General features: G+C 36.9%; 1 protein-coding gene across 1 annotated transcript in view; it reads right to left on the reverse strand.

Annotated features, from left to right (window-relative positions):
- Window positions 1-671: 671 nt before the first annotated feature.
- Window positions 672-12,772, reverse strand: part of LOC150089618 (ES1 protein homolog, mitochondrial-like) — a 67,989-nt gene continuing 55,888 nt past the window's right edge. Inside the window, exons 7-8 of the mRNA XM_090368691.1 lie at window positions 9,108-9,193; window positions 672-817 (exon numbers count right to left, since the gene is read on the reverse strand). Of these exons, the coding sequence (XP_090224817.1) occupies window positions 683-817; window positions 9,108-9,193 (221 nt within the window). The 3' untranslated portion in view covers window positions 672-682. The remainder of the gene's footprint in view (window positions 818-9,107; window positions 9,194-12,772) is intronic.

Here is a 12,772-nt window from a genome sequence, read left to right on the forward strand (position 1 = left end):
TTTAACATCATATCAATTTTAAAGCATTTTTTTTTAAATTAATTTATCTTTGTCCTTTCAATTAATCTAACATATAGATAAAAGTTAATCATGTTAAGGAAATTTAAAAGCTTTTAATTTTCACAGGATTTAATGATAAATGGGCCATCCAATATCAAAGAGTGTGGTTAATTATCGGCTGCTTTAGAAAGTTGGCATTATGTGAATTTATTGCTAACGATCAAGGTAATAACTGGAATTTTCATTTCCTCACATAATGGCTGTTTCAAAAGACTTAGCATCCCCATCCCTGTTGGTGCCTCACTTTTGGCAATGGCACCTTATCTGTCTAAAGGCCTCTTTATAGCAGAAGATTATTTTGCATTAAATCAATAATTTCAAGTTTATAAGATATATAAATGCATTTCTGAAAAAACAAAAGCAGCATAAAATATTTAATTTAGTATATTGCAATTCAAAAGAAAGAAACTGAAATCATAATTCATATAATAATGCTTTATTTACATTTGATTAATAAATGTACTAACAACATTTACATAACAATTTGATATCTAATTTTTGCAAATTATCATCAACTTAACATTAGGAATATGGGTAGAAAAGATTCGTTACTGATAATCTTATTCTTAATTAGGAAATCAACATTTCATTCATAATAACAAAAACCTAGCAACTGTCACCATCAGTTCTTACCCAACAGTTTTAATAATGCATCTATCATCTTTCCTACACCATCAAATACTTCATGAAAATTTGGTGTACTGTACATGAATGCAGGAGTGGTAATTATCAGATTTGGCTTGTCAACAACCACCTCTTAAAAAAAGTCAAAGGAAATTAATTGAAAAGTGCAATAAAATACAAAATCCTAATAATAAAATATTAGAAAATTAAAAAGTACATGACCTTTTATATAACTTACAAAATTAATTAACGTATAAAATAACTTTACAAAATACCATCAAATGCAATATTTATTTTGATATGTTGTCGTTACAGTACAGTTTTAAGAGCATCAACAACTAAGGTCATATTGCTCCATGTATACTGTCTGTAAATTGCATGTGTTCTGTGGTCAATTTTCTGTTTGCCGGAAGAAAAAAATCCAAGTTTCCATGAGAAAAAACCACGCTACACTTGCCTGAGACCAACTAACTCCGCCATGTTGTGAAAAAACACCCATAGAAATTTCTGACATCATCAACAGGACTCGAACTCGGATCATTTCCACCCAGTGCAGGGAGAACGGCAATTCTACCAACTGTGCCACCCACATGAGCTTATTTTTATTTGCATTTTACATTTTAAGTGATATTTAAGGGAGCATCCTGAAACTATCTAAATAAATACAATTTACTCTAAGAGTCATTATAGGGAACTACAGTAATACCCAGAACAATGTTAACTTGTTTAGACTTCATATATTCACCATACTGAATAACAGCTGCATAAATATGAAATATTATACTTCTATTAAGAAATATTTATATTTGCTTATGCAGTGTTATCTAAAAAAAAAGAAAAGAAAAAAGAAAATACCCCAGCTAGCTGCAGAAAAATATAGCCTATATAATATAGAAATATATAGACAAATATAATAAAAACTGGACTCAAATTGGCCTTTTCTAATTATATGGGTTATTCATTACACTATGCAACAAATTTTCAAAAAAAGTTTCTGTTTATCTGCATTTCTTGGTATTCCTTTATGAATTTAGATATACTGATTTCAAATATGACCTCAGTTTTTGCATCACATCAATCGTTTGCCCAGAAATGAAAGAAAGAAATATGCAATATCAGATTTATTAACACAATGTTCAACTTCCAGAAAGAACAGAGTATTAATCTTTGCTCCAAGTAAATAACAAACTAAAAAGTAGAAACCCTCCTTGGATTAATCAATAAAATTTCCATAAAAATGTACATTTGAATATCTTTATCTTTTGTGGTCAGTGTGATCATCCCAAATCATGAACCAGATAGGGTCACCCATCATAGCTTCCTGCCACATTCCTTGGTACCTCTTCTCCCTCCAATTAATTGTATATCCTAGTGGAATCACTCAACATGCTCCTCACACTAACAAGATTTGGTCAAGATCCAAGTAAAAGTGCAAATAATGGAGCTTGAGTGCCATTCTGATTGCTATTTTTCTATAATTTTCCATCAACTTGTCAACTACTACTACCCTGAAATTTTCACTCTTAATGTCAGCAAGAAAGCCATTCACTATGAGTCAAAATTACTACCAGGCGATCTGTTTAGCATTGATCAATTTTTCTTCATTTTAGCAGAGGCAATATCTGCTGTTACACCGGTTACATAAGTTTTTGAATACTCAGCAAATACTTTTATCACATAGTGTATGTTTTGTTAGAGTTTAAGAAAGTGTGCTCAAGGTGGATTCTCCTTTAGAATAAGTCAGTTTCCACTTTCTTATGCTGCACTGATTTGTTGTTTTGCTTCTGTTACCTTTGAAGGCATTAGTTATTTTCCTCAATAAAGTGTTCTTCCCAGCCTTCTAGAAGTGTTCCTCTTTGTATGGTGAGCTCATATAAATATTAGATCTGCCAGTTTTGCAGACATATCTTAATGATAGATTTGAAAGATTTATGTCCATCAGCAGGAATATCAAATAACTATGGCCTTTTAGATTTACAAATGTGATGTCAGGTATGAACTTCTGTGTAATATATTTGAAAAATTCTGATATAAACAATGCTGTAGGAGCACTAGTAGAACCTCAAAATCTTGTGATGTATGTCTCATAAGACCCCATATGCCATGTTCTAATGTTGATCATGAAGTCTAATGTCAATCTACCTGAAAATCATGCTGATATGGGTTAAGAACTATGAGTTAAAAAAAAAAAAACACAGGTAATTAAGTAAGTATAAGTAAGTATTATATGACCACAAGTATTCACTCTAAAATCAACTGGTAAGAACCATTTAAATCCAGTTAGCTACTGCCCAGTAATTAACTGGATTTAAATGGTCCTTACCTGGGTTTGGAAAAGCCAATATTATGGAGTGTCTCCAGGTTGTATAGATTCCTTCCAAAAATATCTTATTGTAAAAAAGTTAGTAGAGTGAGCAGTGATTATTCACTAAGTTGCTCAATCATTTGATAGTAAATCTCATCCAGACCTGTCACACTTGATTTTGCTTTATAAAGTGCTCTTTGAAGCTTAGTTATGGTGGGAGGCTGATTATATGACATTTGTTTAGTTGGGTGAAAATTTATTTTTCCCTTCACAGAAATATGAGTCCATTGCATACAGCTTTACAAAAGCACTTCTCACTATTTGCAAGCTGTTCTAGTTCTGCAATATCTAATCTGTTCCATTTTATGATCAGAGTTCCAACAATTTATCTAATTTTTCTCCATATGATGTGAATATTGGTTTGCCTGTTTATCAGAGAAGCAAACTGCATCCAAGACTCTTCTTTGACTTCCTTACTTAATACTGCAAGCCTTCATCTTCACTTATATCTAATGTTTCCAGTCATGGGCAACTTGCAAAAGTGATTCCATGTAATGAAAGTCATTATTTCACAAGACTTGTACTGCATATGATTTTTCTTGATTAGACCGGGGTTCGAGCCCGTGCCCACCAAATACGGAGGATGTGGAAAGGTCAGGAAATGACCACCGCATATTCCTGGAGCAATATGGCCTTAGTTGCTAATGCTCCTAAAAACCAAATAACAAACAACAACAAATAGCATGTGATTTTTTAACTTTCATCTTTGGAATAGCACCTTTTGTTGCACTGGTAATTCTGTATGTTATTTATGCAGTTGTTCCATCTGTATTAAAAGGCAACTTGAACTTCAATCTTGGTTTCTTCTAATATGGCATGACCCTTACACTTTTCCCAGTTTGCTGCTGTAAATTTAATTTACTTTTTGTACAAGTTGATGCACTCCCTATTTTCAATTTATATGCACCCAGGCAGTGATTACTATTATAAGAATCACTGAGCATGTGAATATCACTCCTGTGGACAGGAGTGATATTCACATGCTCAGTGTGCATGCATGTATACATGCCCTGTATTCAAGTGAGTTAGGCCATTTTTAGTGATAAGTTTATTATTTGTCCTCTTTGCCCTATTGTTATTCCCCATAAGGGATAATGCCCATTAAAATCCCCATAATGCAAAATGGAAGAGGAAGATGGATTAAGAGATATTTCATATATTGATATGAGCAAACACAGGCTGGTGGTAGATTTTGATTTGAGTTGGGTTTTAATGATGCAAAACAACTACGGTTATAATGAGCTAGGAAAATTTGGTGGTGGATATGAGACTACTGTTAGGGTAATTCCCATCATAATTCTTACCGCAACAGCATCCAAGGAGGTTCATATCTGTAAATATGTACACGGAATTCACTAAAACTGCATGGAATTGACTAAAATTGCTACTCCACCATGAACAGTTGCCAAGGTCATTGGATCTTGTCTTTACAATGTATAAAGTTACAGCTTACTTTGGGGGGGGGATATGTGAGATAAGTTTCCTGCAGACAGATGCTTGCTGTGGTATACATGGCTAAAAGTTGTACCAGTGTACATACAATCATTTGTATGCAACTAAAGAACTGATTTTTCTGTGTTTATTTGTTCTTCAACATCCATGCATTCATTGTTATGTGTGGTTTAATTATCCATTTTAGTGCTTGGGGGAAAGCTTTTGGTATTGTTTGCTTGGTTTTTCTGTTGTTCTTGTTGCAGTTTCAATTGTGAGATGAGAGATTTGCCTCAGAACAGCTTGCAAATATTGAGTCTGCTACAGAGATGTCTGGAACTACTGAGAGTTCCATTTATGATGATGTAAAGGCATGTTACTTTTGAACCCCAACTGCATATGAATTTGCAAAATTTTCTTTGCAAAACAGGCATCTGCTTTTTCGCTTCTTGATAAGTGACTTGATAAGCTCCACCTTATATTTCTGAATCCACTTCTCCTTTTCCATATTTTACAGTCTCTGGAACTAGCCTTGAAAGTCTTTGAAAAGGCTGAATGGTTCTGTGAATTTGGGCATCATAGGAATTGTTGACTTCACTCATTATGTAAGTGTTCCTTCGAGGCACGTATAACTACTACCCTGTAGTAGTTATACGCTTAAATACTGTCTTGGAATATATAATAGTTTTACAAGATTAATCAAATAACCAGCTCTTACTGTGATTGAGATATTTGTAAATTGAAAGTAAGGATTACATTCCTAGTTGGAACAAATACACCATCTCTTTTAACAGAAATTCTTTTGGCTTGAATTACTTTCTGATCTTTTAATTCTTGGACTATTTCTTAGGTCCCATTGTATTATTACTCCTTTTGAAAAAATTCATTACATGTAGAGTGATTTTGACTGGGATTCCACCGAATACTGTGGAGCCGAACAACAGTTCTGAATGTGCGTAATGTGCGTTTTCTATTAAACTCTCCTGATTTTAAAATGTAAACCATTTTATATATTCCTGCTATACTCTCAAATGCCTCTGTATAACAGAGGGTGAGCATTTACTGATCAGTTATTCCATCAGGGAATGCAAAATAAGGAAAGCAGGACTGTGTATTTTGTCAGGTGGTACAAGAGGTAACCCCCTCAACTCTGCGAGAAAGCACCATAAAGTCAAGTTGGCAAATGTGGTCATCTTGTCTATCTGTATAGTATGAGAGAGAGAGAGAGAGAGAGAGAGAGAGAGAGAGAGAGAGAGAGAGAGAGAGAGAGAGAGAGAGAGAGACCAGTCTGAGATAGGTTTAATTGTTCCACAACTGCTCCTTTTGCCTGGGAATGGGCTTTCTTCCCAAGTTACCGGCCTCACTATGGGAGAGAGGACAGGAGCAGCTTTACTTAGTGACTACACTGGGACATTGAATGATTTCGGACATTCATTGAATGATTTTGGACATTCATTCTTCACTGCGGGGTGAACTTGTATTTCAATGGCCACTATGCAAATACACCGATGAGCCAAAACATTATGACCGATGAGTCATTATGCAAATCGAAAGCAACTGCAGGTGAACTATGGCACGTGCAGGAACACGATATAAAAAACACCTGATACTGAGCTTTGTTAATCAGTGTTGCTCTTGTTCTTCAGATGGGAAAAGCAGCAGACTCAAGTGAGTTTTTTAATTAGCATTAGTAGAGGCACATGATGCAAGAAAGCAAGCTTATGCAGCATCAGCCAAAAAAAAAAAAAAAAAAACCCGCTCCTATTTCACCCCTCCGTTCGTTCCAAATACCTGTCCAGCTCTGCCTTAAATTTATTTAGACTATCAACTTCCACAACAAAAGATGGAAGTCTGTTCCACCAATCAACTACTTGCTGACTAAAGGCAAACATCCACACATCTATCCTACATCTGTCTTTCCTCAATTTGAATTTATGCCCTCTCAGCTAATTATTCTGAGCAAGAGGAAGAATCCCATCAGCACTGAGCATGCTCAAAACACTCAAGGCTTTATACACCTCAATCAGATCACCTCACAGGTGCCTAGTCTCCAGACACTGTAATTTGCAAAATTTAAACCTTTCTTTGTAAGAGCAACCCTTTGTTCTATTCACTAATCTTGTTGCCCTAGTCTGTACTCGTTCCAACAGCTCTACATCCTTCTTAAAATGAGGCCTCCAGACCTATATACAGTACTCAAGGTGTGGCCTGACCATTGCCTTATACAAGGGGATAATCACCTCCTTATCCCTGCTAGAAAAATTCCTGTATATCATTGACAAGACACTATGAGCTACTCTTGCAGACCATCTGCACTGCTCAAAAAACTTCATATCTGCCTGCACAATTACCCCCAGGTCCTTTTTGTTCTCTACCACTGTCAGTGTAGTACCACAGAGTTGATACATCACTCTGGGGTTACTGCTTCCCATATGTAGTACTTTACATTTGTCAATGTTAAACTTCATTTGCCACCTCTCAGCCCATTTGCTCAACTTTTCTAGAACCTGTTGCAACAGCGTACTCTCATTAGTGTCCTTAACAGCCCTGCCAACCTTCTTATCATCTGCAAACTTGGACATTAAGCTTGATATACCATCATCAATATCATTTATAAATACAGAAAACAACAATGGACCCAACACTGAACCCTGAGGGACTCCACTAATAATATTAGTCCACAATGAGCAGTGTCCATTGATTACCACTCTCTGTCTTCTCCCACTCAACCATCCCTTTATCCATAGCAGCAATTTGCCTCCAATGCTACACTGTTCCAATTTGTTCAGCAGTCTTCCATGTGCAACAGTATCAAAAGCCTTTCTAAGATCCAAATATATGATATCAAAGTTATTCCCTGCATCCAGTTCCTTTGTGACCACACCATAGTATCCAATCAAACTAGTCAGGTAAGCCTTTCCCTTAACAAAACTATGCTGTGTCCGAGCTATAACTGAAGTCCTGTCTAGATAATCTTGCAGTGCTTCTTTAACCAGTGTCTCCATTAATTTTCCTGGAACAGAAGTTAAACTAACAGGACTATAATTACTTGTGTTGCCGTTTTGATCCTGTTTTGTGAATTGGGGTCACATTTGCACATCTCCAGTCCATGGGTACCTCCCCCAAGTCCAAAGAAGCTCTCATAATTATGGCTAAGGGAAGTAATTTGCTTACTTCCTTTGCTGCCTCCTTTAATATAACTGGATAGATCCCGTCCACCCCAGGTGCCCTTTTTATGTTTATCTTCAACAATTTCTCCTCCACTTTCCTCTCAGTTATTACAAAATCATCTAGCTCACTGCCAGAGTTGAACTCACCTCTGGAATTCCTCTCCCTGAATAACACCTCATGGGTGAATGTAGATGCAAAATACTCATTTAGTTTGTTAGCCACCTGAACAGGATCATCAAAAGTTGAACCATCAATATCCAGTGGACCAATCTGATTCATCCGTTTGACAATGGCTAAATTTTAATGGCCAGTCAACTGGGTCAGAGCATATCCGAAATGGCACGGCTGGTGGTGTGCTCACAGTCAGCCATGGTTAGTACCTACCAAAAGTGGTCCAAGGAGGGGAACCCACGAACCACCGCGAGGTATTGGACGACCATGGTTCGTCGATACTCGAGGTGAGCAAAGGCTCTCGGATGGTACGTGGCAACAGAAGGGCGACTGTGCCACAACCCACCAGTAATTGGAATGCTGGTGACAGGAGTAATGTGCCACAACACACAGTACATTGAACTCTGCTGAAAATGGGGCTGCGTAGCGGCAGGCCGCTCTGAGTGCCCACGATAACTACAGTTCACCGGCGACAGCACCTACAATGGTCACACCAGCATCGAAACTGGACCTTGAGTGATTGGAAGAAGGTCATCTGGTCTGATGAATCACGTTTCCTGTTGCACCATGTGGATGGCTGGGTACGTGTGCGTCATTTACCTGGGGAAGTGATGGCACCTGGATGCAGCATGGGATGAAAACAAGCTGGTGGCGGTGGTGTCATGCTTTTGGGCAATGTTCTGCTGGGATAACCTAGGTCCAGTCATCCATGTGCAGGCACTCTGTCGTCTACCACCTACGTAAACATCATTGCTGACCAGGTACACCCTTTCGTGGCAACGGTCTTCCCCTCTGGCAGTGCCGTCTTTCAGCAGGATAATGCACCATGCCACACCGCCCGGAATGTTCGAGATTGGTTCGTGGAACATGAGGAAGACTTCCAGATACTGCCCTGGCCTTCAAATTCCTCAGACATCAATCCCATCGAGCATCTGTCGTTTGTGTCGGAACAGCAACTCCGATCTGTGGCGTCTCAACCACGGACCTTACAGGAGTTAAAGGATCTGCTGGTTATGTGTTGGTACCAGATACCACAAGACACATTTAGAAATCTTATAGCATCCATGCCTCACTGGGTACGAGCTGTTTTGGCTGCACACGTGCATGACCAACATCACATTAGGTAGGTGGTCATAATGTTTTGGCTCATCGGTGTATGTCCATGTATATAACAGCATTCACACTCAAACTTTAGGATGTACAGTGGTGTTTAGACCAAGTAAACTACCACAGAAGTTGTTACCAAATTAAAACAAGGCAAAATATAAATCTTTCAAAAGGATATATTAACATTGCAGTTACGATGAGTAGCTCCCCAAGATTTTACTGCTTCAACAGCACCACAATAAGGCCACATGCCAGAGCCATCATCTAACAATAAATGGGAAAAGAATAGTTAACTTATGTAACAATAAACTCAGAATTATATAAGAATTAGTTGAGTTGTATGCAATGCAGAACTAATTTAATAACCTAGATATTTGTCTACAAAAAGTTATACTTAAATAAAGTTAAAATAATCCAGCTATATAGTAAACACTCATAACTGCAACAGTACACATCAACCCAATGAACAACAGAATGATTATCAGTATAATAAAGTAATAATAAAAAAATTAAAAGCAATAAAATGATAATAGGAAAAATATCTTTTCTTCTCTTCTTTATATTCAAATATGTGAAACCTTGTCCCTGTTTTTCCTCTCTTTTAGCATTGACTTCTCATAATCTAGCTTTTCCAGCCATATTGTAACTGCTATAAGCTCCAGAACTTTCATCAATTTGTATTATTCCCACGCCATCTTTTTCTGTATTATTAAACTGGCTAGTTCATTATTCATCCACCTTTGCATCCTCTTCAAGGTTCAATTTTTTACAGAAGAAAGACCCTCTATGGAGGGTCTTTCTTCTGTAAGAGAAACTGTGATTGAAGCTGGGACATATGAAATTAGCAATACTGAAATTTCATAAGATACAAATTACAGGGGAAGAAGACTGGATACAAAGGTGGATGAATAATGAACTAGCCAGCAAGTTGTTGATTACTGGAATAAGCTGCCTCCACAGATATCTGAGGCTGACAGCATGGAGATTTTCAATAGTCAACTTGTCTGATTGTCAGAACATTGTTTGGTGCTGAAGGCGAAAAAGAAATTGATAAAATACTAATATCAGATGGCATAATCAAAATATCTTCTAACATCGAGTACAAGTATCTACAAGGCAAAAAGAAAACTGTAATGCAGTTTTCGCATTACAAATGGATGAATCAACTGGTACTAGTGACAAAGCACAACTACTAGCTTTTGTTCATTTTATTCATGGAATTGAAATTACAGGTAGCCCTCATTTTACGATGGTTTGTTTTGCAACAATTCACAATAACAATGGTTTTGAAACCAGAAGGCCAAAAATATCAAAAAAAAAACTATACAAAATTTCAAAAATGCACAACTGGATATGATGTAAATAAACAGCACAGCCAATCAGAAATGAGGGCTATACCCATCTACAATCTAAGTCAACCAGGGATGAGGTGGCCAGAGATAAGAGGAAAGGAACACTAAGTTTGCCTGTTGGTGTACTATTGTTGGGCCACTATTCTACAGTGTCGATTTGTGAGTTTTAATTAAAAATTGTTGATTAAATTAATAAAATAATTCCACGTTTAGTAAGAGAAGTGCAGTAAAGCCAAGTGAATGTGAAAATGTTGCTAAAAAATCAGGTATATCTATCATGTTAAAAAAAAAGATGGAGGTAATTCGTAGAATAGAAGATGGTCAGACAAGTCCTAATGTGTGTAGAAGTATGAATCAACTGACCGTGAGTACTATAATGAAAAATGCAGATAAAATAAAACAGTCAATGCAAAATGCTACAACATTAAGTGCAATGCAAGTGAGTTACAGCAGAAGTAAACTTGTAGAAAAAAAAAGGAGAAATTATTGTTATTGTGGATGGATGACATAAATAAAAAAAAAAAAAAAAAAAAACATTGTTCTCAAACTCTTATTACTGATATGGCAAAGTCAATTTTTGAAGATTTTATGAAAAAAACAGAGGGTGGTGATGAGACATTTTTAGGTAGCAAGGGATGGTTCATGCGATTTATATCTCAAAGTAAGTGCCGCTGTGTGAAATTAAGTGGCAAGGCGGCAAATGCAGGTGCTGAGGCAGCTGCAGCATTTCCTACAAAGTTTCGAGCCATTGTAGAGGAGCTAAATTATCCTCCTGATCTCATTTTTAATGTTGGCAAGATGGGGCTTTATTGGAAGAATTTGCTATCACGAACCTTCAATGCCCATGAAGAGCAGTCTGTACCAGATTTAAAGGCTGCAAAAGACAGGGCTAATGCTTCTAATGGGTGCAAATGTCTCTGACACTTTAAAATTAAAACCAATGTTGTTGTTGTACCATTCACAGACATCACGTGCTCTCAAGGGCCTAAATAAAGCCATGTTGCCATTCTACTGGAAGTTGAACAGGAGAGTTTGGGTGACACAGGAAATCTTCTTGGATTGGTACACAAACAATTTCTGCCCTACTGTGCTCTGTTTTTGTCAAGAGAAAAAGTTACCAACCAAGGCTCTTCTTCTCTTAAACAATGCCCCTGGCCATCCTGCAAACCTTGCTGAAGTCAGAACATACATCTCTGGACATCAATGTTGTTTAAATGATGCTACCAAACACCACTTCAGTTTTGCAACCAATTGACCAGGGGGTAACAGCAATCATTAAAGCCGATTACCTGCACCAAAACCATCAGGGAAATGGTGAGAGTTTTGGCCAGGTCAGACAAAACTGTCAAGGATTATTGGTGCTCATTTGACATTTTAAAGGGCATTAATAACATCGATGCAGCTTGGGAGAAAGTGTCAGTGAACTGTTTGAATGGAGTGTGGTGAAAACTTCTTCCACAATTTATGCCCAACTTCACAGGATTACAGCCAGTGGAGAACACCGTTGAAGATATTAGCAAGCTGGTGCAAGAGGCAGAATTGGATGAAGTTACAGCTGAAGATGTAACAATAGCCATGGACAGCAACTTTTCAAAGAAGACTTGGAAGAATTGGCTAAAGAACTAAGCCAACAGAAGACAGATGAAGAGCCTCATCTAAAATCTATGAATACAAGCGATCTACAGCACATCCTTTCAGCCATGGAGATCCTCAGTGATGAGCTCTGTGAGATTGACCACGACTGGGAGCGAAGTGCAAAAGTGAAAAGGAGCATAATTGTATCCATTGGCCCTTATTCTGAGATTCTCAAGGAAAGAAAGAGGAAATCTCAACAGTAAACACTGCATGCTTTCTTAAAAAAACGGAAAATCTTCGACCATGGACTGTATCAGAGAAGTAAAATCTCTGCATTATGCCACTGTCAAAAATAGATCAATGCATGGCCTTACACTGACGCTTACAAAAACTTTCGGTCTAGGCTTCAAACATATCAAAGTAAATGTACAAAATTTTATATTTTTATTTAATTAAATTTAGTTTGGTTATTTTGTATTGTATTACATTTAACTGATTTATAGTCATAAAAATGCTGTTTTCACATTCATAGCATTCATTTCGGAGCTTTAAATATAATAATATTATATTACTTATGTCAATTTTGAGAGTGGCCTGGAACGTAACTCATCGACTTACATTATATAATTAGGTTCATTTCACACTGATTTTTTTTTTGTGACAGTTCTTTCAGAAACAGAACCCAACTGTAAACCAAGGGCTACCTGTATAACTCAATTTACATGCTGCAAAGAGATTAAAAAAATGCCAGAGATAAGAACATTTTTGATACTTTGACTGGTCACATCAGAACTCTTATGGAAGAAAATCCAAATGCTGTGTTTACTCATTGCTTTCTGCACAGATGCTAATGCCGACTCATGTTTGACAAGCATTCTTTCTTTCTTTCTTTCTTTACTCATTCTTAATTTTGTTT

This window comes from Mastigoproctus giganteus, chromosome 2, assembly GCF_048544385.1.
Source record: "Mastigoproctus giganteus isolate SK-2022 chromosome 2, ASM4854438v1, whole genome shotgun sequence".
In the NCBI taxonomy this organism is placed as follows: Eukaryota; Metazoa; Arthropoda; class Arachnida; order Uropygi; family Thelyphonidae; genus Mastigoproctus; species Mastigoproctus giganteus.